General features: G+C 42.1%; 6 protein-coding genes across 12 annotated transcripts; 3 read left to right on the top strand and 3 right to left on the bottom strand.

Moving 5' to 3' along the window:
- The first annotated feature begins 68 nt into the window (after window positions 1-68).
- sgl (UDP-glucose 6-dehydrogenase sgl) lies at window positions 69-4,403 on the top strand. The gene is made up of 3 exons (XM_002046821.4): window positions 69-390; window positions 2,755-2,893; window positions 2,950-4,403. Exons 1-3 carry the CDS (start codon window positions 241-243, stop codon window positions 4,089-4,091), a joined length of 1,431 nt encoding a protein of 476 aa, XP_002046857.1. The 5' UTR covers window positions 69-240; the 3' UTR covers window positions 4,092-4,403.
- On the bottom strand, window positions 4,357-5,592 carry Surf1 (surfeit locus protein 1). Of its 2 annotated transcripts, none has more exons than XM_015175702.3 (4): window positions 5,313-5,592; window positions 5,127-5,248; window positions 4,867-5,061; window positions 4,357-4,796 (listed from the first exon to the last, which is right to left on the bottom strand). In XM_015175702.3, the coding sequence occupies exons 2-4, from the start codon at window positions 5,150-5,152 to the stop codon at window positions 4,412-4,414; spliced, it is 606 nt and encodes a 201-aa protein (XP_015031188.1). In that variant the 5' UTR covers window positions 5,153-5,248; window positions 5,313-5,592; the 3' UTR covers window positions 4,357-4,411. The 2 variants fall into 2 exon arrangements, with proteins under 2 accessions (XP_015031188.1, XP_002046856.2); XM_002046820.4 differs by having other exon boundaries at window positions 5,299-5,591.
- A 105-nt stretch (window positions 5,593-5,697) lies between these two features.
- On the top strand, window positions 5,698-6,853 carry Uqcc1 (Ubiquinol-cytochrome c reductase complex assembly factor 1). The gene is made up of 4 exons (XM_002046819.4): window positions 5,698-5,853; window positions 5,964-6,152; window positions 6,213-6,464; window positions 6,520-6,853. The coding sequence occupies exons 1-4, from the start codon at window positions 5,797-5,799 to the stop codon at window positions 6,805-6,807; spliced, it is 786 nt and encodes a 261-aa protein (XP_002046855.1). The 5' UTR covers window positions 5,698-5,796; the 3' UTR covers window positions 6,808-6,853.
- LOC6623892 (uncharacterized) lies at window positions 6,812-7,885 on the bottom strand. The gene is made up of 2 exons (XM_002046818.4): window positions 7,491-7,885; window positions 6,812-7,437 (listed from the first exon to the last, which is right to left on the bottom strand). The coding sequence occupies exons 1-2, from the start codon at window positions 7,654-7,656 to the stop codon at window positions 6,863-6,865; spliced, it is 741 nt and encodes a 246-aa protein (XP_002046854.1). The 5' UTR covers window positions 7,657-7,885; the 3' UTR covers window positions 6,812-6,862.
- A 69-nt stretch (window positions 7,886-7,954) lies between these two features.
- Window positions 7,955-13,631, top strand: LOC6623869 (uncharacterized). The gene is made up of 4 exons (XM_002046817.4): window positions 7,955-8,123; window positions 8,371-9,722; window positions 11,787-11,965; window positions 12,033-13,631. Exons 1-4 carry the CDS (start codon window positions 8,116-8,118, stop codon window positions 12,828-12,830), a joined length of 2,337 nt encoding a protein of 778 aa, XP_002046853.1. The 5' UTR covers window positions 7,955-8,115; the 3' UTR covers window positions 12,831-13,631.
- tow (target of wingless) lies at window positions 13,428-20,739 on the bottom strand. Of its 6 annotated transcripts, none has more exons than XM_070208300.1 (6): window positions 20,628-20,739; window positions 18,696-19,151; window positions 16,986-17,169; window positions 16,839-16,896; window positions 15,776-16,780; window positions 13,428-15,187 (listed from the first exon to the last, which is right to left on the bottom strand). In XM_070208300.1, the coding sequence occupies exons 2-6, from the start codon at window positions 18,772-18,774 to the stop codon at window positions 14,954-14,956; spliced, it is 1,560 nt and encodes a 519-aa protein (XP_070064401.1). In that variant the 5' UTR covers window positions 18,775-19,151; window positions 20,628-20,739; the 3' UTR covers window positions 13,428-14,953. The 6 variants fall into 6 exon arrangements, with proteins under 6 accessions (XP_070064401.1, XP_015031615.1, XP_015031613.1 ...); XM_015176129.3 differs by having other exon boundaries at window positions 13,428-15,184; window positions 16,839-16,881; window positions 20,560-20,736; XM_015176127.3 differs by having other exon boundaries at window positions 16,839-16,881; window positions 20,560-20,735.
- Between the last annotated feature and the right edge of the window lie 7,217 nt (window positions 20,740-27,956).

Genomic DNA, 27,956 nt, shown 5'->3' with positions numbered 1-27,956 from the left:
AGTAGAGGGTGTCTAGCAGTTCGCCAACAGCACTGAGCATTTTTGCTTTTTACAGTCTGATTGGAAGTTTTGTTAACAGATGTTATTCAGACGCCGTGGAGGAAGCATTAAACATTTATGTGCATATGTATTGTTGTTTGAAAAAAATTGAGTCGAGCGTAAATTGACGGTAGTTCTGCACATTCGGTCGTTATTTTGAATTAATTGTGTGTGTGTGTATAAAAATCGATTTGAACAACAATGAAGGTCTGCTGCATTGGCGCTGGTTATGTTGGCGGCCCGACATGTGCGGTAATGGCGCTCAAGTGTCCGGATATTACCATAACGCTGGTCGATAAAAGCGCTGAGAGAATCGCACAGTGGAATTCGGAGAAATTGCCCATCTATGAGGTTAGTTTAAGTTATTGCTATATACACATCTACGCGGCCGGATGATCATGTTTCCGAGTGCACACACATTTCTGTGTGTTTGCATTTGAATAATGCTTGCGTGTGTGTGTGTGTGTCTGTGTATGGGCTAGAGATCTATCGTGCGTGCTGTAAAATTAAAAAAGAAAAACCAAAAATCCTAAACAAACAACAACACATCAATCAGACGCAGAATGGCCAGACAATACCAAAACGTCGATGAACTCCTCATGCCCATGTTTTCGAGTAGCCCAGCATTCAACTTCACAGTACCCCCCCCCCCCCCCCCCCCCCTCACCGCTCCCACAAAAACACTAAATCCGAAACCAGTTCCCCAACCGTCTCTGGCTGCTGTTTGAGAAACTGATTTGTATACAACGCGCACCTTGCCTGCCCTCATCCAAAAGCTTAGTGCGTGCGATTGCGTGCTCTTTTAACTGCGGCGAAGATCGAGTACATCCGACTGTCGCAAATCACAGGTGCTCAGCAAGGTCAATGGTCACTCTCCCCCCAAATAGAAGTGAGCTCCCCATCCCGCTTACCGAGCAAACGAACATTCATTAGTCATTCATAAGGCACACACACACAGACACACACACATGCACATTCATCCGCAAGTACATACGCGCACTCACATGTTTATTGAGTGCCAAATAATTACACTAGCTAACAAGATTGCGTAGAAATTTGATTTGACCTAGTCCAGGGGAAGCCGCTAAAAAGCTGGCGCTCTCTTTATGCTGTGCTGTTTGTTGTCGCATTTCCGTTTCTTTTATATGCGATACTCCAGACTTGTTTCCGCCTGCGCCCCATTTAACGCGCCCCAAATCCTTATCAGGCCACATTACGTCTTGTGAGGCAGATAAGCCTCAGCTATCAGCTAGCGCTGGATAATGTGAAACTGAGGGTCTGCGGCCGGCTTGACAGCAATTTTTTTCAACAATTCTTGAATGCCAACGGAACGGGTTGCCTTCCATGATTGATAAATATTATTATTCTTCGAATAATAACTGCCATTTGGCCAAGGCGTAATTTGAGTTGTATCTTATATTTATTTATTTATGCGCACTTCAGTTAGAGGTTGCATCATTGCGTTGTAAGCGCAACATTGTAAAAATAAATAATTAGCTAAACAAAAAAAAAAAAAAAAAAACGAATAGTCAATGCTGTTGTCGGCGACGACAACGTCTCTTGTTTCTGTGCAGGTATTTGCCCAGGTGCCAAACAAATTGCTTGTTGCAATTCTTTAAGGCCAGCAAATACGCTAATTGCCTTTGGCGTGTTGCGCTTATCAGCGCGAAGACAGATAGAAGGAGTTCATTATAGGCAGCGGCTATTTGTCAATTTGTTTTTACCACAATTTCGCTTCAACTGATATTTCTACAGAATTTGATTTAATTATAGCGAATAGATTTGCTTGCTCGTTATTATTCTACGTGCTGCTGCAGCATTTCCCAATTAGCGACTTTCGTTTCATTTTGTTATAAATTATCATGTAAACAGGTTCAATAAACTTCCAATTCTGATTAAAATGCAAAGCTTGTAGAGTTTGGCACAAATAGCACATCGTATAAACGAAACATCAGTAGAACAAAAATGAACAAGAGGTTCTAGTCGGGATACCTCTTCTTCCAACATCAAATGCATATATATATTCTATTTTAGAAGCTATATGTCAAGTTTGGTGACTCTAGCTCTTATTTCTTACCAAAATTGCTCAAAAAACATGATAACGATTCTTATCGATTGCTGGGAAACGGAGTAAGTTATCGATCATCGGAAACAAACTCGAGCAGGCAGGCACCTACTAGGAGCACCTACATCTAACATTTCAACTCTCTAGCTCTTATAGTTTCTGAGATCCTTGCGTTTATACATACGGACGGACGGACGGACAGACAGACAGACGGATATGGCTAGATCGACTCGGCTATTGGTGCTGATCAAGAATATATATACTTTATGGGGTCGGAGATGCTTCCTTCTGCCTGTTACCTACATTTGGATTTTGCACAAATACAATATATCCTTAAGCCCATTTTTAATGGGTTCAGGGTATAAATAAAAATATATATATGTATATATATATATATATATGTTTCTCTAGAATTACCCATCATTTAGTGCAGTTTGTTGTTCTACTTAAAAAAAAACCCATTCGCTTGTAAAATAAGAAATTCAACAAACAACCTAAGTGAACAGAAAAACCCAATTATCTTATCTTTAGACCAAACACAGTCGAGAGAACAGTTGACAGAGCGTTTGAATCGCTCGAATTATCTAAAACTAGGCGAGCTAAGCATATATTTTTATCAATATATATATATATCAAATTCTTACCTGCAGCCCGGTCTCGATGAGGTGGTCAAGAAGTGTCGCAATGTGAACCTGTTCTTCTCCACGGACATAACAACTGCCATTAAAGATGCCGATCTCATCTTCATATCGGTGAACACGCCCACGAAAACCTGCGGCAGCGGCAAGGGTAAGTTCTGTCTATGTCCAGCAAAACGATAAACTAACTAATTTATTAACTTTCAGGTCGAGCCGCGGATCTGAAGTACGTGGAGAGTGCGGCACGCATGATTGCAGAGATCGCGCAGTCGAATAAAATCGTTGTCGAGAAGAGCACGGTGCCAGTGCGTGCCGCCGAAAGCATTATGCATATATTGCGGGCAAATCAGAAGCCTGGCATACACTACGATATACTCTCTAATCCGGAGTTTCTGGCTGAGGGCACGGCCATCAACGATTTGCTGAATGCGGATCGTGTTTTGATTGGCGGCGAGGAAACGCCAGAGGGCCATCAGGCTGTGGAGAAGCTGTCGTGGATCTATGAGCACTGGATACCAAAGAAGAACATACTGACCACCAATACGTGGAGCAGCGAGCTCTCCAAGCTGGCGGCCAATGCATTTCTAGCGCAGCGCATCTCCAGCATCAATTCGCTGTCCGCGGTCTGCGAAGCCACCGGCGCCGATGTGTCGGAGGTGGCGCGTGCCGTGGGTCTGGACTCGCGCATTGGCTCAAAGTTTCTGCAAGCCTCTGTGGGCTTTGGCGGCAGCTGCTTCCAGAAGGACATACTCAATCTGATCTACATATGCGAGAACCTGAACCTGCCCGAGGTGGCCGCCTATTGGCAGCAGGTGATCGACATGAACGACTATCAGAAGCGACGCTTCTCGCAGAAAATCATCGAGAGCCTGTTCAACACAGTGTCGGATAAGCGGATCGCCATTCTGGGCTTTGCCTTCAAGAAGAACACGGGTGATACGCGCGAAACGGCGGCAATTACCGTGTGCCAAACACTGCTGGAGGAGGGCGCTAAGCTGGACATCTATGATCCTAAGGTGGAGCCAGAGCAAATTATTGACGATCTGACGCATCCGAGCGTAACGGAATCTCCTGAGAACGTAAAGAAGGCGGTCCAAATACACAGCGATCCGTACAGTGCAGTGCGCGCCACGCACGCCCTGGTGCTATGCACGGAATGGGATGAGTTTGTGGATCTGGACTACAAGCGCATCTATCAGTCGATGATGAAACCGGCATACATATTCGATGGACGTAAAATTCTAGATCACGAGCGTTTGCTGCAGATCGGCTTCCATGTGCAGACGATTGGTAAAAAGTACCAGAGAGCCGGGCTGCTTCGCTCGTGGGGCATTGTGCCGCAGCTGTAGGCGTGTCTAGGCGTGGCATCAAGACTTAAAGTCGTCAACATTTTCCAGTATTTACGAGACTAACTGTGTAAATATGCGTTTATGTTTGTGTTTTTTTATATAAATAGTTCAAGTATTTCGCTAGATACGCCTAAGTATTCCTATATCTATTCCTACAACCAAATGTCGTTCCAGTTGCAATATAAATATAAACATTGCCGTTGCAAACGGATACCCACTTTATACAGGATCCGGATTTCTGTTCCATCTGATCATTAAGCAAACATTTACACAACAAATGTAAATTTTATAAAATAAACAATACTTCATAAATTGGCGTCTCAAAATGGTATTCTTCTAACAATCTGGCGATACCAAAGATAAGAAGTTGCTGCCGATAAACTGAACCAGGTAACCAGATACGAGAGATGATCGTTGCGCAGCGTGACGCGTGTCTGTCCGCCTATTGGAGCATTGGGCGCAGCGTTTGCGTCGTAAACGGCATCGAGGAAGATAGGCGCAGCTCCAGAGCTGGCACACATTCTGCCCAAATCGCGATAGAGATAGACTTGGCCATCCTTGTGATCTGGCGTAAACTGGGGACGACTTTCGCCCGAGCGCACGACTGCCGTCAGCTCCACTTCATTTCGATTCTGGCCCGAGGCGCGTGTCTCCTGGTCCACATGCTTTCGCGAGATCCAGCCTCGGTTTATGAGAACAATGTCGCTGCGGGAAATTCGCGTAGGAGTTGGGAATTACAGCAGATGGTATTAGGCGTTATATTTGCACGACTCACTCCCTGTCTGCCAATTGGAACGGAGTTATGACGAGGTAACCATTGCCTGAGTCGCGCTGAGAGAAGAGTCCACCCTGCGTTTCCACACCATCCGGTCGTATCAGTGAGCGTGGTCCCATCAACATCTCCTTGTCATGCAGAAATCTGCCACGCAAGGTGACCAAGCGATATTCCATTTGCGCCAACTGGCTCAAGCTGGGGCAAAGTAAAACAGTCACAAGTTGGAGTAAAAAGGTTAAGCTGCCAGCATTTGGACGTACTCATCGGGTAGATTCACCGGCGGCATGTGCAGCTGCTTATCCAAGTCCTTAATTAGCTGTTCCTTCCAGATCTTACGCTTCACCTGCCAGACGCCCAGGCCAAACGTGGTTGCGGGTATGAGCTACACAGGGCACTTAGTAAACGAAATTTCTTATACATAGAGCTACTTACGAGTAAGAACCAACCTAGCGCTGTGATTTTATCCTTGTCCTTGTTGCCAATCGGAATACTCGTGGTCCATTCAATTTTTTGAGACTGTTGTGTCATCTTTCTTGTGACCAGCTGCAGCCTGATGGTGGGTATTCTGTTTGTGCTGCCAGGGAGGCGTTGCATTGCAAGGCTTTGTTTGCATATTTGTGCACTTAAACGAAGCATTATTTATATATATATTTTTGATTAATTGAATTTTTATTATTTCACGACAGAAGTAGCGACCCGGTCTTAACACATTTTTCTGATAACTGTGGAGTCATTCTGTTAAATCAGCTGTTTGCTGGCAATGCTGAGCAGCTCTGTAAAATCTGCTGTTGACTGGCAGTGCTGAGCGGCTCTGTTAAATCAGCTGTTCACTGGCGGTGGCGCAACTGTTTTTCAACGAGTTGGCAGCACTGCATGTTGCTGGAACATTGCGTTTTGGTTTAAACAATTAAAATACGGTTTAATTAAAGCATGTTGTGCACTCGCGCAGCAGCGAGGCTTGCGGGTGGCTTAACCACATCAGGATTGGTATGTGAACACACGACATTGATAAATATAATTGCCCGATTATTGGGCTGCCTGCAATTGCACCAGCCACTCTTATATAAACCACACTGACATTTGTTTTTATTCTACAGGCAACGCAACAAATATATAAACACCATGCGGTGGCGGCGGCTGTGGCAGCCAGATTTACCGATCCATGCAGACTCTGCTCCACCGGTGTTGTGGACAGTCCGGGCAAAGCGGCAAAACAAACCACGGAAGATGGTAGCATACTAAAACGTGTTCTTACCAAAGTCGGATTTACGCCCAATACTAAAGCCGTGAGTACTGTGCAAATAGAAAACTCTTTGACAAAGCTGTCACGACTTCATCCATTGCAGCGCCTAAAGGTTACCAGCCATCTGCTGTACGAGAGTGTAGCGGACAAGATCAACTACGTTGCCTTCTTTCGCGATTTTAATCTGCCAAACACGTTCAACTCCTGGTTTCTGGTCACCGAACTGCACGTGTGGCTGCTGATGATGCGCTCCATGGCCGAGGGCTCGGAAGCCGGCGAGGATGGACGCTTTCTGCGCAACTGTATTGTGGAGGCCATGTGGGGAGATGTAAATACACGCGCCAAAAAACTTGGAGTAAGTCTTGGAGTTCAACGTAGTGCGTTGTTTATTTTCCTTACTGCTTTTTAAGGCCAATAATCCCTCACGTACGCGAAAGCAAATCGAGACCCTGTCTGAACAGTTTCAGGCGGCGCTCATTGCCTACGACGAGGGCATCATGTCCGACGACCGAGTGCTGGCCTGTGCTCTGTGGCGTCGCTTCTTTGAAATGGACTGCGAAGACTATGCCAAAATTGAGCGTCTAGTCAAGTATGTACGGGAACAGGCGTTTATGTTGGATAGTTTAACTCGGGATCAGTTCATAACGAAGCCTAACGTTGCTTGGCTCGATCTGGACAAGTGTAAAGTTGATGCATAGAAAATGTTCTTTTAGTTTGTTTATTAAAGTCTATATACACTTCTAAGCCTAAGATTCAAACCACCAGATCGTCGATGGGCTCATCCACCAGTGCTCTCAGCTGGCACTTGAGCAGGAAGGCCATGATACGGCGTTCCGCTCGTACCTGTTGTGTGCCCTTGAGTTGCTCGAGAATTCTGGCCATTTTGAGATAATCACTTGCAGGTGATGATGTTTCCCCAGTGGAGGGCGACGTTGCTTTTGACGAAGGTTCGAAGTCTGGTTGAAGATGCTCCTCCTCTACCGCATCTTCTTCCTCGTAAATAATCTCTTCTTGCAAGATCTGATCATTCTGCTCAATTATTTCCTCGATTATAAATGAGTCGGAATTGTGCTCCATATCGCCGACATGCATCACCACGCAATCATCGTACGACTGCCACGCATCATGATCCACAGTTACTTCTTTTGTCACCTCCGCAGTCTGCGACTTATCCGTACACTGCGCCGTGTGCTTGGATTTGGGTCGCGGTGGCAAACCCGACAAAAATTGTAGTCGCTTGAAATATGGCCATGTCGAGCCGCCAGGTCGCCGTGATTCCTTTCGATACTGATAGTGTAAATTGTTCCAGCGCATTAGACAGAAATCAACTGGAAGGGTAAGAAAAGTTAAGGCTAGTTGATGAGGAGACACCAAAAATTACCATCGCAATCCATAATCTCTGCTATATTGGACCAGATTTCCGATTTGACTTTCATGACATCATAATTCGAAAGACCCGTCTGGCGCTTATACAATACGGTATTTGGCTCGACATGATCAATGAGCTTGAAATCAAATGGACGATTCTTTTTATAGCTGGTGCGCATATTTATTTAGACTATTCAAAATGACTTCGCACTCATGTTGTGATGATAGTATGCGTATTTTCCGTGAGTTTGTAATCACAATACAAATAAAATATGTGTTCAGTTTAACAAAAATTAAGTAAAGTACAGACACACAATATTGATATTGCCATATAATATTAATATTAAAATTAAAAATATTGTGAAAATTCAATGTTAAATTCTGCTGCAACAGTTGAATCGATAGTGTCACTCTGCTGTTAATAGTGTTACCGTACACATGTCTAACAGAGTTGCTTTGATTTAAAACTATCGAGAATGTTCGATACGAAGCATGAATAACCCTACAGTTTCTTTCATCTCTAATACTGACGTAGGTGCAAAACCTGGAAAATTGTAAGGTGAAGTGAAAATTGCAAAAAAAAGTGAAAAAAGATATAATATTTGGCAAATAATTGTGCAATTCAAGTGCTGATAAAGATGAACATGTAAGTACTATTATTTTTCAATGGGGGGCACATCATTTTAACGAGAATTTTGGCATACGAATTGACACATGGCGAGGAGTGTGCGGTGGGTGGGCAAGAAAATTTTCTTAAACATTGGCTAAAAATCGATAAATCAAAATGGCAGGGAGAGTAGCTAGTGAAAATCACATCGAAAAGTAGAAAATAACGTTTGGAACTGCTTTTGATGCTCAAAATTGAAATTAATGGCGAACAACGCTCGTTCCAGGTATAACGGACAGGTAAATGGTTACATGGGAGGTGCACCAACCGGTGGTATGCCCAACAATCGCATGGGCGCCAGCGGAGGTGCTGGAATGTTCCAGCGCAATCGATCGGCTCCATACATTCGTGGTGGACCCGGCGGCGGCGGCGGTGGTGGATTTAATGGTGGTCGCATGAATATGGGCGGCCCAGGAGCACGCGACGGTAGCGGATTTGGCGGTGGTCAGAACAGTAATCGCACCTCAACTCATGGCGCTCATTTGCCGTCAATTGTTTGGTCAGAGGTGTCGCTCACCCCGTTCCGCAAGAATTTCTACAAGCCGTGCGAGTCCGTATTGGCTCGCACACAAGGCGAAACGGAAACGTTTTTGAGCAGCAACGAGATTACCATTAAAGGCAATGAAGTGCCCACTCCCAGCATTGAGTTTGAGGAGGGCGGCTTTCCTGACTATGTCATGAATGAGATTCGCAAGCAGGGTTTCACCAAGCCCACGGCCATTCAGGCTCAGGGCATGCCAATCGCTTTAAGCGGACGTGATCTTGTCGCTGTAGCTCAAACCGGCTCCGGCAAGACTTTGGCCTACGTGCTGCCCGCCGTAGTTCACATTAACAATCAGCCGCGCTTGGAGCGCGGAGATGGACCCATTGCCCTTGTGCTGGCCCCAACTCGCGAGCTGGCCCAGCAGATACAGCAGGTGGCCAGCGAGTTTGGCTCCAATACGCAGGTGCGCAACACTTGCATCTTTGGCGGCGCCCCCAAGGGCCAGCAAGCTCGCGATCTGGAGCGAGGCGTTGAAATTGTTATAGCGACACCGGGACGCCTTATTGATTTTCTGGAGCGCGGCACAACCACACTAAAACGCTGCACTTACCTTGTGTTGGACGAGGCCGATCGCATGCTGGACATGGGCTTTGAGCCACAGATCCGCAAAATAATGCAGCAGATACGCCCCGATCGCCAGGTACTCATGTGGTCCGCCACATGGCCAAAGGAGGTGCGCCAGCTGGCCGAAGAGTTTCTCAACAATTACATTCAGGTCAACATTGGCTCGCTATCGCTGAGCGCCAATCACAATATACTCCAGATTGTCGATGTCTGCGATGAGTCCGAGAAGATTGTCAAGCTGATACAGCTGCTTACCCAGATCTCTGGCGAGAACGAGACCAAGACCATCATATTTGTGGAGACCAAGAAGCGTGTCGATGAGATAACACGCAATATTTCACGTCAGGGCTGGCGCGCATGTGCCATACACGGCGACAAGTCGCAACAGGAGCGCGACTTTGTTCTATCCAGTTTCCGCAATGGACGCCACTCCATACTGGTGGCCACCGATGTGGCTGCGCGCGGATTGGGTGAGTGTTACGTAGCTTTTGCGCCAGTAGCTGGCTAACGCTAGCTGCTCTGTTGTCTTTTTTGATGCGCTCCATAACCAATAACCGAGCAAGTGTTGCTGTGGATCAACAACATGCCCAAAAAGAAAAAAAAAATTGCCAAATGGTTTTGTTTCATTATTTGATTCGTCGTCGTCGTCGTCGTCTGGCAGCGACCGTCAGCGATGAATCGGCCAACACCGACCAGCCTCTTACTCTTACTCTTACTCATTATTCCTGCGCTTTCGCTTTCACATTTCACTCTTTGACTTAATCGATTTTCTCTCACCATTCGAGTGGGGATAAGTTGAGCGTTGTGCATTTACAGGTTAATTTGTGCATTGCATGCCTTAGCTCTTCTCCCATTTCCGTTTTTACTTTTCAGTTTTTGCTATTTTTATAAATAAAACAAAAAAAGGTGTGGTCGAAATAATGAGGGGAATGTGTTCTCCCTGCATTTTGCTGGTTATCTGAAGTTTTTTTTTTCCACATATGTGTACTATTGTATTTTTAGTTTGTTGCCCTACTTTTTTCTATATAGTTCTTTAGTTGTGCTTCGTCAAGTAAACTAACGTACCATATTATCAATTTGCTGTCAGTCAAGGACTCAATGGCCTAGCAAAATACGAGTAACTGAATAATAATAATTATTAGAAAAAAAAAAAAATAATAATATTAATGCTTAAAGATCGTTTAAAAGTTGTGTTGGATACGCTCTTTAAAAGACTGGCCAGTTGGAACTTGATTAGTCTTTCTTTGAAGGGTTGTAAACTATTTTTTTTTTTTTTTGTATACTATTTTTTTTAAGTTTGTAATTCGGAGTTGAAAATATTTAGTTAAATTTTGCGGCCAAGAAATTTTTGACTGATGCCTATTTTTCGTAGTTTATTTGTAATTACCATAAAAGTATTATTATGTATATTTGTATATTACGTCGCTCCTATATGTATAAAACCTAAATTTGTGTGTGAACAAAAATATCATCAGCACTTTTTGAAATGGACTTCGATTTTTATATGGCAAACAAAAAAAAAAAAAAAGAAAAAGAAAAAGAAAAGTAATGATAAACCAAGAGAAAAAGTTAAATGTTAAAACCAAAAGTTGTATACACAAAACAGATAAAAGAAAAAAGATAAAAAAGGTTAAGCTTTATATACAAGTTGAGGGTTGAATTCTTAAGTTTTTAGCAACGCGGAACTCTCATCACCTAAGCTCCGCGCCCAGGCTACATCTACAACAGCTCAGCTACAATCGATATACAACAACAACAACGACAACAACAGAGCCGTAACAACATTTATTACGTAAGCCCTATCTAATTTAATCATAGATCGCACACAGGGTAAGTACTAGGCTAATTATCAACCAACTCTCTCTCTGTCTCTCACCTACCCATCCCTCTCCTCTTAATCACCATTGTCATTATACGACGCACCCCCGACCCAACCAATCCCAGCGCTTGCCACATCTCCATGCTCCATACCCAATGAATCCTTAGTACCCTCTCATCACATTCTTATTATCTAACCTACATCTTAAGTTTAATCAAGCCGTCTCTTGTATGCATTAAGCTTAAACAAAAGTCAATATATATAAATAAAGATTTGTGTATTCCAAGAAAAAAAAAAAAAAGCATAAAAATGAGAACACAAAGGTCGAGGTCCACATTTCTGCAGTATAGAAAAAACATATATCTGTTTGCCAAAGATGTATCGTTGTTAATATACGCTAAATAGTATTGATGGCGAAATTTTTGTTCAAATCAAAACGATAAAATATGTAGAAAAAACAATGCAAAACAAATTATATAAAACAATATCAATTATTCAAGTGCTTATTTAAGTTTAACAAAAAAAAAAATATTGAATTTATAACTTTAACAAAAAAAAAAAACACACACACACATAAGTTTCTGTTTTTGTTTATAGTTCTTGAGTATGTATTGAGAAACAAAAAAAAAAAAAATCAAACAAACATATTAATTGGAAAATGTGTTTAACATATTGATAACTTCTTCAATTTTCAAAACAAAAATCACGCAAACAGACGTTGACGATGTCAAGTTTGTGATCAATTATGATTATCCTTCGAACTCGGAGGATTATGTGCACCGCATCGGACGTACCGGACGCTCCAATAATACAGGCACAGCCTATACTCTATTCACGAACTCCAATGCCAACAAGGCCAATGATTTGATTCAGGTGCTGCGCGAGGCCAATCAGGTACTGCTTAAATATCCGGAACACCATTATCTATATATCTCACTCACATCGTTTATTCTCTGTTAAGACTATCAATCCAAAGCTGATGAATATGGCCGCTAGCGGTGGTTATCAGAAGCGCGGCGGCATGGGTTATCGCGGCAACAGTGGTGGCTACCAGGGACGCAATCCGCAAATGGGCGGAGCTGGAAACTATCGCAACAATCAGAATAATAACAACAATATGCATAGAAATGGAAACGGCAACAGCGGTGGCTACAATCCGGGCGGTCCGCCACGTTACGATCAGAAGCCGTCGCGCACTTCGCCGCCTGCTCCAGGCGCTGGTTATCGTCCACCAGGCGGTGGCTATCAACAACAGCAGCAGCAGCAACAGCAGCAGCCGTCACAGCAGTCCAATGGGGTACAGTTCTCGCGCTTCAATCCGAATGCTGCTTGCTTTGAGCCCAAGTCACCGGCACCAGGTGTCCAACAGCATCAGGCGCCACATTTGGCCGCAGCTCAGGCAGCTGCGGCCGCCGCCGCTGGATATGGCTATGGTATCGAACAGAAACGCTCTCGGTTTGCCCTGAACTTCAATATGCCTCCGCCACCGATTGCACAGCAGCAGCAGCAGCAGCAACAGCAGCAACAACAGCAGCCGCAGCCGCAACAGCAGCCACAACAACCACAACAGCAGCAGGTGCCGGTTGGCGGTGCAGCTACCTTGCCGCCCCAGGCATACGGACAGTATACAAGCATGTCTAGCAGCATGGCGACGGTGTCCCTAAATGGAGGCGCACCCAGTATACCGGCCAGCGCCTATCGAGCCCCATATGCGATGCCGTACGTGATGCAGCCTCCACCATTACCCGTACAAAACTAAAAATCGTAAAGCCAAATTGTACGAGCTAAAATAACTGGACCTTAGTATTACTTGGTCTTTGTTCTTTTTGCTCAAATAAAATTTCCTTTCCTAATCACTAACACCAAGACACACATACACACCCACGCACATACATACACAGACACAGACACACACACAGACAGACACGAACACACACACAGGCACATACAGAACAGAAACATACACATCAGCGTAAGAAACTTGAGTATAGATTTAAATCTTAGAAACACTCTAAGGTCCCAGACTTGTGTAGATCTCCTCCGCCCACACATACATATTAGCAATATAATATGGTTTAAACTGGAATCAAATACGCTTGCAATTTGATAAATTCCCTTCACGTTTCTATATATACATTTAATCATCAAATCTAACACGTAGTTATTAGGCATTGTTTAGTCGAAACATTTGGGCAAACGTTTGCCAAACATCATTTGGCATTTAGCTTATTATAATGAGCCCCCAGCGTATTTGATTTCTGTAACTATTCTCGAATAACTCTATTCTATCGATAATGCATAATTTTCGAATTTGCAATGCTCCAAGCGACACTGACACAGAGACAAACAAAATATAATGTCAATTTCTTAGAATCAAATGCGTATTATATCATCTTAAACCATATTATGTGACTAGTCTAATTGCTTAGCTGAAACTTACACAACAATTTTCACGATAACAACACCAGAAAAATAACAATAAAATAAATGTATAATTCCATTATATGTAAACGTATGAATTGATTTACAACTTATGAATAAAGGAGTTCATTAAACATCAGCTGAATTGTATTAGTGCTACGATCAAGTTCTGTAATTAACATAATTTATAATTCCAGAGTGTAAAAGTTATTGAGGTGTTCGAGCTATTCAATCATTTAATCAATAATGAAAAAAAAAAAAACAAAACACTTTTATGAAAACTACTGCCAAAATTTGAGTTCATATAAACCCAAAGTTAAGTGATGGGTTTTTTCTTTTCTCGTTTGATGACATTTTTTTTAACAATTTCTTTCACACTCTAGAATCTGAAATTTAATTGAATTGTATTCCAGTTTTTTAAGCATTTTCTTTTGGTTTAATATTCAAGTGTATTTTGTAAAAGGTAAAAAGTCAAAGATGTTTTCGGTAAGATGTGAGTTATGGCTCATGCGTGTTATACTTACGTTTTCAGGCGCTTTTCCACAATTTGTTATATTAATGAGGATCGGTTTTTCTAAACTTAATTGATTTGCTTTTATTTTCATTTTTAAATATATATATATATATATATTTATATATATTTTATATAAGAAAAAACTATTATACATCCAAAATTATCATAATAATAAATAGAACTAAAGTATACAAATATTACTAGACAGCTTCACCAACATTATATATCATTCAATTAAATGATCTTTAATCAGTGGCTATCATCCATTCATGCATCGATACATTGATCTTTTCTAGCTTCAACGTTACTCGTATTACCATTTTTTGTTGTTGTTGTTGTTTTCAAAATTTGTTTAGTTCACACATTTTACAGAATTTATTTTTAAAAATTACACGATGAATATGATTATGACTAACAAAATTGTGAGAATGTAGAAGTCATTTTTGTTGTTGTTCTTGTTTATATTTGTTTTGTGTTTCTTTGTTGCCTTTGTAACGTGCTAACGGGTTTTTGTTTGTGTTTAATTTTATTACATAGCTCTATGTGTTATACTCGATCCTTAAACTATTTGTCTGGCGCATACTAAACCTTCAATGTTTCCCATTTTTCGGCTGCCTGCTGATTACTCGGGTTTTACATATTTATATATATATATATTTATATAGTTAGAATGCAATTTATTTCCTGATTCGCATAATTTTCAGTAGTATTAGTAGTTGTTGTTGCTGTTCTAAGTTTTCGGGGGGAGTACTGAAACATTGAGTGCAGTTTTACAATTTTTATCAATTTTTTTTCGCTTTTTTTTTTTAATTTTTTTTTTCTAGTTAAATTAAATTTATTTTTTTTGTGTGTTAATTTTGTTTAAATTTTTGTTTCTTTGGCGCAGTTGACTAATTATGTTGTGTTTGGTTTGCTACGATTCTGCCTGCTGTTTACATATATAGATATCACGAGAGTTCCTGCGAGAACTGCGTCTCCAGGGTGGGTCTAGTTCTAGTTGGATTTCTGTTGGGATTGCGTATCGGTGGTCCTGGGCTGCCATAGCCCGCCGCATACAGCTGCGGGCACGAGTCTTTTATAAGTTCCTGCGTCTCGCGCAGCTGCCGCTGCACCTGAGGCGCCAATCTCTGCACGCTGATGGCCGGCGGAAATTTATATTCCGTTGGTGGTGGCGCGGGCTGCTAAAATAAGACAGACAGATTGATGTCAGGATCATAAAACTGAGTATAATATAGAATGTAGTACAGCCTATTTGGTATCTCCAGCTGTTATAGTCTCCGAGTTCTGCGGGATTATGTAGATAGAGGGACGGACTGTTAGATGAATAAGGGCGTCAGATTTTGAGATTCTTAAAGATTTCGTTTCATAAGATCATAGATAAATAGATAGATCGATTTTCCATTTAAAAATTCATTCGACTGTTTCTGTGATATCTTTTATATGAAAGATACAACTTGTAATGTAAAGTTTGTTTGATTGAAAAAGAAAGAGAGACATGTTTATATATTGCGCTCTAGGAAGGCCGACGTTTAAATCTTTAGGTTTTATAGTTTCTGGGATCGACGCCCTCATACATACGATTAGACGGACGACAGGCAGACGGACATGGCTTTATCAAGTCGGCTTTTATTACTGGGTCAGAGACTTGTCCTATTCTTACTTATAAATTAAGCTCAAGATCGAACTGCGAGCAAGCTTCAGCTGCAGCTTTAGGATGTCGTGACCCTTTTATGTTCAGTAATTGCCCTCTCATTGGCCCACCCTCTCACCTGCACAGTGTGCATGACCTCGCCGTAGTAGGCGCCGGCTGCGTTTGGCGGTTGTTGCAGTTGCGACGTTTGCGGCTGCAACTGTTGCTGCTGCTGCTGCAACTGTTGCTGCTGCTGCTGCAACTGTTGCTGCTGCTGGCTTTGGCTGTGTGGAGCGGTTTGTGTTTCGTAAGATTCGGAGGCGATGGGAACTGAGGCCGCTTGTTGGGCGGCACTTTGGGGGGCAGTGCTCGGTACTCCGTAGTAGGACAGCTGCAAGGGTGCGCGTCCAGCTGTTGCGCCGGCGCCATTTAGGAAGCCCGTCACGCCCGTCTGCATGAGCGGCGAGTTGGCGGCAATGTACTGAACAGGCGCGGCGCTGATTGGCGGCGAGGGTGCGGCGCCATACATCATACGCTTGGGGCTGACGCTTTGTGGCTTCCCGCCGGCGGGCAGTGTCAGCAGGTGGCCGCCATAGGCAGCCAGTTGTTGTTGTTGTTGCTGCTGCTGTTGCTGCTGTTGTTGTTGTTGCTGTTGTTGTTGTTGCTGCTGGTAGAGAACCAGTTGCTGTTGCTGCTGCTGTTGCAGCTGATTGAGTTGCGCGGCAGCTGCTGCATTGGCATTGGACGTATTGACGAGATTGGCATCGAGCTGCGGCAGTAGCTGCTGCGTGAGGATTAGCTGCTGCTGCTGCTGCTGTTGGTAGATAGTTGCCGCCTGATGTTGTTGCTGTTGCTGTCGCCCCGCCATGACGTGCTGAGGTAGATACTCCGTCGTGGGCAGCGTGTTGCTGCAAGCCGCGGTGGGCTGCAGCAGATGGCCAGCGGGGCCGCTGCTGCCGGCAGCGCCTCTCGTCTTTATCGGCACCTGCACCAACTGACGTATTGGCGTCGTCTGCAGCGACCGGCTGGCGGAGGAGCATATGGATGCGGTCAGGCTAGCGGACTCCCAATGCTGTACCAGTGCATTCAGTCGTGCCTCCTCCAAGGCAATTTCCGTCTCGCTGGCCGAGTCATAGTCGGGACCCTGCAAATGGAATTACTTTGGTTCAGGTCCTTGTCTTTAATTGTGTTTAGCGACTCACCTCGTCGATCTTCTTGTCCAGCATGCGAAAGAAATTCTGTTGGCTTGATGATATTTCTCTGCAAGGTGCAGGCAGTTTTAGTTTGGATGGATTTAGGTGTGGGGCATGGGGTAGCGCCACGTGAGGCACATGCGACTTGCTACTTACTGGCTTTGTAGCAGCGACAGGTTTTTGGCACGCAGCAGCGACACGGCGACGTCCTCCTCGGTGTCCTGTATGTCCTTATTGCTTTGTTCCTCGGTCTCTTCATTCTTTTCGCGCTCACGTTGCTGCGCCTTCTCCGCATCCTCAATGTGGCCTTCATCCTCGTCCGTCTCCGCATCCGAATCGGCTAAGGTCAGAGATTGAGAGGGCAGAAACAATATGTAAGTAGGCGGCAAGTTTTGGCAAACAAGTGGAAAACTAAAGCAATAAAATGTTGCTTTGTTGATGGGTTCGGGGAGCAGGCACTTCATGAAATGCCGCAGAGAGTGCTCAAAGTACATTTGAAGAAGTCGTAGAAAAGTAGAACAGCAATTTAGGAATTTAGATAAGCATTGTTCATGGTATGTAAAAGCATATTCAAGTCAATATCGCCGATTACGCTAAGAGTTCAAATTATTGCCATATTTATAACTTATTTAAGATGTAGAACATGTGCCTTAAATAGAAAACCAAGTTCGATTTTATACCCTTCACTCACAGAATATGCTAATTTGGAATACTTTATCATATAACTCTATGCTGCAAATCCGTCTAATAATGAATGGAAAAAATCTCCCAATATATGTATTTAATATGCCTCCTAAATCAAGAATCGGTCGGAAATGAGGCCTTTGTTTACAAACATTTCCTAGCCACATGTCTGCAAGGGTATTAAATCTTTGGTGCTATCAACTAAGACATCATATCTGCCAAGTTCTTAAAGCCTGCTTACAGAATTTCCCAACTTTTTGAGGTGTTCATTCAGTTAGGCCTTTGCAAATTTAATTAAGACGAGTTATGCATTTTAATGCAAATTCGTCGAAATACGATATGAATGAAAAACTTTATAATTAATCCAGGCGGTCCAAAGAGGCGTGAGCCTGACGAACCTAGAACCAACAGAATTGGGGCCTTTTATGGCACAATGGCGCCTTTGTGTATGCTACACTTTTGTTAACCCATTTTGAACGCAGCCACACATCCACACACACACACACACGCACACACAGACACAGGCATTCAGGCACATATACAAATAGAGACAAGGGCCCCAAAGAGGCCACACCCACTCAACTGGTGCGCCCACTGCAACAACAAGTTGCCTTTTAGTAGTTAATTACACACACACACACACACACCTACACACACACACATGCATGCATCCACTCTCTAGTGAAAGGCTGTAAAAGCAGCAGCAACAACATGACAAAAGGCACTCGGGGCTTTGCCGAAAGTTTTGAATGTAGGCTAGGGCAACAATTTTATTTTTCAGTGTTTTATTATAAGCTCACACATGCACACACACATACATGTATACACATATGTTATATTTATGGCATGCATGCGTGTGTTGGTTTATAAGCCTAGTCCTTTAGTTTGTGAATGCACAGCCTAAGCTCTGCTGCTGACATATTAATCAATGATGTCCTCATTGTGAAAACAGGTGGCTTATACACACACACACACACACACACAAACACACACATATATAGACACACGCACGCACACACAGCTGCAGGCAAATTGATGTCGTCATGCGTGTAAGCTTTTGTTATGTGTGTGCGAGTGTGAGTGTAGCCAAGGCAAATAGACACACAATCACACATATGCAGACATTCGCACTCAAACACGCACACATATGCAGAGCCGCGACTCCTTTGATTTGCTGCTTACCATGTCCTCCTTTCTTGCCATTTGCTTTACTCTTCGATTTCCTGGGATATAAATGTATTTTGCTCTGTCCACAGCCCATTTTCTGACTGTGCTGCTGCTGCGGCGGCTGCTGCGTCTGTTGTTGACGGCGCTGACGCTGGCGTTGACGCTGACGCTGACGTTGACGTTGAGGCTGGCGTTGTGTGTTGTTTTTCTTGTTGTTCTTGTTGTTTTTGGTTGTTTTCAACTTTTTTATTTTTTATATTTTTATTAATTTGTTGCTCGACACGTTCTGCGTAGTCTGCTGACGACCTGTATCTGCTGCCCTTGCCTGCTCGCTCGCTCTTTCTTTCTCGCTCTCTCTCTCTTTCCCACTCTCTTTTGATACCTCTATTTTATTTACGTTTTTGTCACACGTCTCTTTGATGTGTGTGTATGTGTGCTTTCTTGTGTTTTATTCAATTTTCACTAATTTAACTATGTGTGTAAATTTAATTTATTTGATTTCTTGTTGTTGTTGCTGCTGCTGCTGCTGCTGCTGTTTGTTGTTGCACGTTTCGAAATTGTTTTTCATGCGACAGCAGCATCAACAACAACAACAACGACAACAACAACATTAAATAATAATAAAAGAACATTTGCGAGAATGGAACATTCCACGTTAGCCACTTGCTCGAGCAACTCATTTGTCGACATCGACGACAACGTCATTCTTCTTCTTCTCTGACCGACGTCGTGCGTAAAACGCCCACCCACCCCCATTTCTAGTTCAAACCAAACACGAAAGCGCAACAAAAAAAAAAAAAAAACTTTGAAAAGTAGCGGAAATTAACTTTTTGCCTTGGACCAGCACACACCGCCTGGCCACACTGTGCGCCCCACCACGGGCGACCCACTGTGCTGCCCCCGCCCCCAACCACTTGTTTCGCTCTGTTCGAGCTATAAATTCAATTTACAGCGTCAATTTGTAAACATGCACACGGCACAGGACACGACAAAACCCATAAAAGGGTTTGGCTCCAGGGCTGCCATACAAAAATATTCTCTCGCCGTTATTGTTGTTGTTGTTGTTGTTGTTGTTGTAGTCTCTGTTTCTGTTGCTGTTGGGACGCGCGCGTTTTACAGCTTTCAACACTCGCGTGCGTTGTTGTTGCTGCTGTTGTTGTTGCTAATTTAAACAAATAACAATAATAAGCACAACAAATAATGCAACAAAAACACTTGAATTTTATTCAATTATTCTCACATAGTCGAGCAGCGCGCGCGCTGCTGACCAAAGCAGAGCATCAGCCTCTTGCTCACAGTAAAGTTTATAATAGACACACACACACACACACACACACGCACACACACATACGCACTAGCATACATGGGCAGGCGAATGAGGCAGGCAGCGAGGCGCCAAACAGCCGAAGCCAATACACTCGTTTGGAGAGCAAGAGCGAGAGCAAGCTCCAGCGGCGCCTCTCTCTCGCTCTCTCTGCTGCTGCTGCTGCTTGCTCCTGTATGCGTGCGTGTGTGTGTGTTTGAGTGCGCGCTGCGTGCGAAATTGATTTTTCTATTTATAAAAAAAAAATCAAAATATATCTGTATTTTCGTTTGTAGCGCGGCGTTTTTTTTTTTTTTGTATGGAATATTTTTTTGTTTCTGCTGCCAAAAACATAATTTATGATTTATTTATGATTCTCATTTCCCATTTGGCATTTTGTATTCAAGCGTTTCAACGGTTTCGTGTGCGCGTTTTATAGAAACTTGTTTGATTTATACGCAGCCCCACTTGGGGCCAGCCACACTCGGTGGTGCCTCCAGTCGCAGCGCGTTTTCCGTTATTCAGATTCCGGAATCGTAGCGGCACAATATTTGCCGTACAGCATTTATCGCTTACTTTTATTTACACATTTGGTTTAACACTAAAAAGGAACTTTTGCGCATCAATTTTCATTGAATATTTACACTCGGTTCTTTCATTTTTATGGATTTTCTGCGGAAAACTCGCCGAAAAAGTTTTGACTGCGACGCGTCGCTTCTGTGTGGAATTTTGTATGCTGAAATTTATGCTGCCTGACACTCCTCTTTGTGTCACACACAGCACACTTTTGTGCTTTTCTCATTCGGCGCGTTGCGGCGCGCGAGAGTGCGAGAGCGGAACAGAATGAAAGAGAGAGAGAGCGCAGCGACAAATGAGCGGAGCGCAGCTTACATGCCAACACATGAGAAAGCATGGCCGGAGCTTTTATGCTCAAGACAGCTCTCACAGTAGTTCAACAAGGGGTGGGTTTTTGCTACTGAAAACTTTACGTACTTTTTTTTTTTTTTTTTTTGGTGGGGGTTTGAGTTTTTTGAAGCTTTCAGCGCTGGCGGGCATGCTTTTGGGTGGTACTCGCAGTTAGTTGAATGAAAGCTGCCATCAGATAAATATTGAAGTATCCAAAAGGGCAGCGAATTCTTTGAGATAAAGCTTGCGACATCGTGCTCTAAACTTAAAGCTCATGCTCAAGCTTTGGGCGCGCGTTAAAGCTAATATTCAAAATTCACAAAAGCTTGCTGTCAAAACTTTATACATGTGGTTGGCAACACGCCAAACAAAAAGATGCCACAGATAATTTTACAACCCAATATGTTGAGCTTTTGGCAAAGAACTGCCTCCATTAACTGGGAAACTCATGTGAAATATATTAAATAAATCGGCGCTTTGTCATGTTCAGCATCATTGCTTTTCGCAAATATTCAGCGTCCAGCGTGATGCTCTATTTCCGTTGCCAGAAACAACAGGACAAACGAACAACCCCCCGCGAACTATTCGGAAAACTCGCCCTTAGCCCTAACTATGTAGTATATGTCGCTCGATGCCCATTATGTGAGTTTGCTATGTGAATTTATTGCATAATAATGAAGTGAGAAACGTTACAAATCAAAACACTCGACGGCATCGAGATAAAGGTTCATTTCTGTTCTCCTTTTTTTTTTTTTTTATCATTATAATATTTTTGGGGCAGATTCGCCGGCAATTCATGTGCATTTGTCAGCCGCAACGGAATTGAAACGTTTGCGCTTTTATTGCCGCGGACGTGTGTCGCTTAGCCTGGCAGGGGGGTTGGACAGCTCGCCGGGGGATGTCCTGGCTGGTGGGAATCGGAATAAAAATATGAAATGGATAGTGGCAAGCAGGAAGTAATAAACAACAAATGCGTAACAATATCATAATATTGATCTGCTCCTCCTATTACAATGAGGATAACGTTTTATGGAAATCTATACAGCCTAACGGCACATACTATATAGGATAATGGGCTTTAGGACTATGAGCTTTATTATATTTCACAATCAAATGTTTATAATGGAGCTAAGAAAATGGTGTGCAGCATACTTTACATTTTCCAACAGAATATTTCCAATTTATTGATGTTACATTAAGACATATTAAAAAAATTTACAATGTAGTTACCTTATGTGCACGTTAAGATTGGGTTTTGGGAAATTCCCCCCGCCAAAAATATTTGTAATGAATTTTTTACTTACTGTCCGATCGGCTTAAAACGCAATTGCTAAGATGTCAAAGATAATTTATTTTAAACTTGACACGGGTAAGACCGGCATACATACATATGTCCAAATATCCCACATAGATCGAAATTTCCCACATAGGTCGTTATTTCCGAGTCCCATGACTCGGTCAAAACTCAACAGATTTTTATATGATTTTCATTTTTATTCATGGTTTAACCCCTACATCAATTTTGCATCTAAATCTGGGAACATGATTCTTGGTCATAATTCATGTTAAAATGGAACCTCAGATATCCTATATAAGCATGGGTCAAAAATTCCCAACCCCATAGCTCGGTCAAAACTCAACAGATTTTCATATGGTTTGCATTTTTATTCATGGTTTGACCTCTACATCAATTCTGCATCTAAATCTGGGAACATGATTTTTGGTCGAAATTCATGTTAAAACGGAACCTCAGATATCCTAAATAGACATGGGTCAAAATTTTCCAACCCCATAACTCGGTCAAAACTCAACAGATTTTCATATGGTTTGCATTTTTATTCATGGTTTGACCTCTACATCAATTCTGCATCTAAATTTGGGAACATGATTTTTAGTCGAAATTCATGTTAAAATGGAACCTCAGATATCCTATATAAGCATGGGTCAAAATTTTCCAACCCCATAACTCGGTCAAAACTCAACAGATTTTCATATGGTTTGCATTTTTATTCATGGTTTGACCTCTACATCAATTCTGCATATAAATCTGGGAACATGATTTTTGGTCAAAATTCATGTTAAAATGGAACATCAGATATCCTATATAGGCAAATGTCAAAAATTCCGAACCCCATAATTCGGTCAAAACTCAACAGATTTTCAAATGGTTTGCATTTTTATTCATGGTTTGACCTCTACATCAATTCTGCATCTAAATCTGGGAACATGATTTTTGGTCGAAATTCATGTTAAAACGGAACCTCAGATATCCTAAATAGACATGGGTCAAAATTTTCCAACCCCATAACTCGGTCAAAACTCAACAGATTTTCATATGGTTTGCATTTTTATTCATGGTTTGACCTCTACATCAATTCTGCATCTAAATCTGGGAACATGGTTTTTGGTCAAAATTCATGTTAAAATGGAACCTCAGATATCCTATATAGGCAAATGTCAAAAATTCCCAACCCCATAGCTCGGTCAAAACTCAACAGATTTTCATATGGCTTGCATTTTTATTCATGGTTTGACCTCTACATCAATTCTGCATCTAAATTTGGGAACATGATTTTTAGTCGAAATTCATGTTAAAATGGAACCTCAGATATCCTATATAGACATTGGTCAAAATTTTCCAACCCCATAACTCGGTCAAAACTCAACAGATTTTCAAATGGTTTGCATTTTTATTCATGGTTTGACCTCTACATCAATTCTGCATCTAAATCTGGGAACATGATTTTTGGTCGAAATTCATGTTAAAACGGAACCTCAGATATCCTATATAAGCATGGGTCAAAATTTCCCAACCCCATAACTCGGTCAAAACTCAACAGATTTTCATATGGTTTGCATTTTTATTCATGGTTTGACCTCTACATCAATTCTGCATATAAATCTGGGAACATGATTTTTGGTCGAAATTCATGTTAAAATGGAACCTCAGATATCCTATATAAGCATGGGTCAAAATTTCCCAACCCCATAACTCGGTCAAAACTCAACAGATTTTCATATGGTTTGCATTTTTATTCATGGTTTGACCTCTACATCAATTCTGCATATAAATCTGGGAACATGATTTTTGGTCAAAATTCATGTTAAAATGGAACATCAGATATCCTATATAGGCAAATGTCAAAAATTCCGAACCCCATAATTCATAGACATGGGTCAAAATATTCCAACCCCATAACTCGGTCAAAACTCAACAGATTTTCATATGGTTTGCATTTTTATTCATGGTTTGACCTCTACATCAATTCTGCATCTAAATTTGGGAACATGATTTTTGGTCGAAATTCATGTTAAAATGGAACCTCAGATATCCTATATAGACATTGGTCAAAATTTCCCAACCCCATAACTCGGTCAAAACTCAACAGATTTTCAAATGGTTTGCATTTTTATTCATGGTTTGACCTCTACATCAATTCTGCATCTAAATCTGGGAACATGATTTTTGGTCGAAATTCATGTTAAAACGGAACCTCAGATATCCTAAATAGACATGGGTCAAAATTTTCCAACCCCATAACTCGGTCAAAACTCAACAGATTTTCATATGGTTTGCATTTTTATTCATGGTTTGACCTCTACATCAATTCTGCATCTAAATCTGGGAACATGATTTTTGGTCGAAATTCATGTTAAAATGGAACCTCAGATATCCTATATAGGCAAATGTCAAAAATTCCCAACCCGATAGCTCGGTCAAAACTCAACAGATTTTCATATGATTCTGCATCTGGGAACATTATTCTTGGTCAAAATTCATGTTAAAATGGAACCTCAGATATCCTATGTAAGCATGGGCCAAAATTTCCCAACCCCATAACTCGGTCAAAACTCAACAGATTTTCAAATGGTTTGCATATTTATTCATGGTTTGACGTCTACATCAATTCTGCATCTTAATCTGGGAACATGATTTTTGGTCGAAATTCATGTTAAAATGGAACCTTAGATATCCTATATAAGCATGGGTCAAAATTTGCCAACCCCATAACTCGGTCAAAACTCAACCGATTTTCATATGGTTTGCATTTTTATTCATGATTTGACCTCTTTATCAACTTTGCATCTAAATCTGGGAACATGATTCTTGGTCAAAATTCATGTTAAAATGGAATCTCAGATATCTTATATAGACATGGGTCAAAATTTCCCAACCCCATAACTCGGTCAAAACTTAAGCGATTTTTATAAGGCTTGGATTTATGATTTGGCCTTTTTATCAATTTGGCATCTTAATCTGGGAGCATTATTGTTGGTCGAAATTCATGTTAAAATGGTATCTTCAAATAGGTCTAAATTTCCGATTGCCATAACTCGGTCAAATCTCATCCGATTTCTTTGAGGCTTGGGTCGTAGTTCATGGCTTAGCCTCTAGATCAAAAAATGAAAAATATTCGAAGTTCTCGACAATTGTGCCTTGGACTTCAAATTTGAAGTTATGAATAAAATTCCTGAGTAAATCTCTTACTAACATTTGTATATATAGTAAATATATTTTAATAGCTCGTTTTTATAAGAGATTGTTTTGTTATCTAGGCTACTCTGCGAGAGCCAGAAGTATGAAAATCTCTGATATCGTCAGTCAATTGTAAATGTTGTGGGCCTTGTCAAAGGGTTGCAGCTCGGCATTTGCATGCCACGAGGCGGGGATCTGCCGTTGTTGATTGTGGCAACACATGTTTCTGTCACATTGTTTGTGTGCAACAGTTTGGAGATGTCCTTGTTTGTCCCTGCGGCACAGACTCCTGCCATATTTCGTTTCGCCGTTTGGCTGTAAAGCATTTAGGCAAATTTTCGCACTCCTTTCGCTGGCTAACAACCCTCCCCCTACCCTCCCCCGTACCACCCGCAGTCACAAAATGGGAAAACAATTTACATAATTTTTCGTCAATTTTGCGTTGTTAGTCGCTGCTCTTCCTCTTCCGTTGATTGGCACTGGACAGAAATCATTTTTGACTGATGTTCGATGCGTTGCCGTGTCGTAGATTTTTTTGTTGAAATCTCAGCAAAGCGATTGCGACTATCATGCATGTGGGCGTGTCCGTGCGCCCGCCCGCCCGCCACGTGACCGCACGCGTTGCGTTGAATTTTACACGCGCGAAGTGGCGGCCCCAGGGACAGCAGAGCTGGGAGTTGGGAGTTGGGCGGCGTCATCGGGCTTTGGCTTCGCTGCTGTTTTTGGTGCTGACTCTAGACCTGGTCTGGGCCGGCAATGCAAATGGGGTGCGGTTGAGGCCAACAAAAATTGTTTAAACTTTTTTCTTTTTGGTCGTCGTCGAGAACGCGTGCAGCCAATAAGTGCTGAAGTCCTTCATCACTTCCGCTTCAGTTCAGCTCCGTGATTTTGCACAAATAATGTTTTGATTGCGTGGCAGCGTGACGTGTAATTATTATCGCCGCACACCATCGACAACAAAGCTCTGGCTGGTCGTCGAGTGGGCGTGGCACTGATGCTGCTGCTGCTGCTGCAAAAAAAAAATATAGCGAATCTCGCAAAGCAATTAAAATGATTTGCCCAGCTTTAAGTAAACAGCAGCCACGATCGGAACAGGCTCATAAATTACTTTAATTAAAACCGCACGCAAAAGTTGCCTTAAGGACACTCTCAAGGAAAATCACAAATTAAAAATGGCTGCCGAAAATATAAAAATAAAAAATGTATGCAAATTATGCGCGGCAAGCGGGCGAATCCTTTTCTGGCGTCTGCCCAGCGACAGAAATTTCATTAAAAACTGCGCCGAAAATCTTTGATAAAAATTAAAAACTTTTGCCCGTCAGACACGCTGAAGGACAATTGACAGCAAACGTTAAGAAAATGGCAGCCAAAAAAAAAAGTAGAATAAAAAAATATGAAATCTTGAAACAAGGAATTAAAACAAGCAATAATATGAAAATATTATGACAGGCCAAAGTCGAGAGGGAGGCGGGCGGTTGGGCTACGAGCTGAATTATTTAAATATGCCCAAGCTGCTTTCATATCACCATTTTGTGCGTTGTTTTTTTTTTTTTTGGAGCTTTTTGTTTTTGTCATCTTCGTCAGTTCTGGTAATTTTAATGCGTTTTTTAGCGCCTCCAAAGAGGTCCGAGTATGGCGCACCCAACTGCTTTGCATAATTATATTCATTGAAAACTTATTTCCTTCAAGTTTTTCCAGCAAGAAATATTAAAAAAAAATTCCCGAGTGCTGCGCTTCGTCCCCGTCAATTGAGTTACAGTTACATGCACTGAGGGGGCGAGTGGGATGCGAGAGCAGGGGAGCGGGGGAGCGGGAAAGAGAGGGTGGGCGGTGTGGCTCAGTTTTGACATTTAATTGCTAGGTCTTGTGCATAGACCTGAGCAGAGCTGACTAACTGCCCAGCACTTGCAGTCCTCCGTCCACTTGCCAAAGAAACCCGTTTCAATAGCCGGACCTGAGATGCCGCTGCTCTGCCAACCGTAGCCCCGGTAGGGAGCTGAAGATGTTGCTGTCGCGGCTGCTGCGGCTGCAGAAGATGAAGCAGAAAGCTGAAGGAGAAAAAAAAATGTAACATGATTTAATGACATGAATTATTTATGAGTTTCCTGTCAATCAAAAACCACGTCAAAGCATTTTGATGGCGATGTCAACGCGCCAGCGAGCAAAACACACGACTCTCTACACATTGCTCCAGAGATGCGCCAACAGCGAACGAGCCATACAAAACAAACTGACCGAAAAAAATCAAAATAAAAAATATATACATAGCTATAAAGAAGCAAGCCAAAATAAATATAGCTATTGATATAGGTTGAAAAATTCCAAATGTTTAGGAGGAAATTTCGTATCGCCCAGAAAATTGCTCTAGTAAAAATAATATTTAAATCATTGTATAGAAAACTGTTTTTGCCGACTGACTAATTAGTAAGCTTTAAAATTTTCACGGACGTGGATTATAAGCACAAAATATTAGAAGCGCAAAACTTAACACGGGCAAGGCCAGGGAATAACTGCTAGTCTTGATGTATATTCCCAAGTAAAACAGTGTACTTTAAATTAAGAACATTTAAATAGTTAAAAATGCAAATGA

Source organism: Drosophila virilis, chromosome 3 (genome assembly GCF_030788295.1).
Source record: "Drosophila virilis strain 15010-1051.87 chromosome 3, Dvir_AGI_RSII-ME, whole genome shotgun sequence".
In the NCBI taxonomy this organism is placed as follows: Eukaryota; Metazoa; Arthropoda; class Insecta; order Diptera; family Drosophilidae; genus Drosophila; species Drosophila virilis.
The sequence above is the reverse complement of the archived record's forward strand: the minus strand, read 5'-3'. Positions and strand labels throughout refer to the sequence as shown.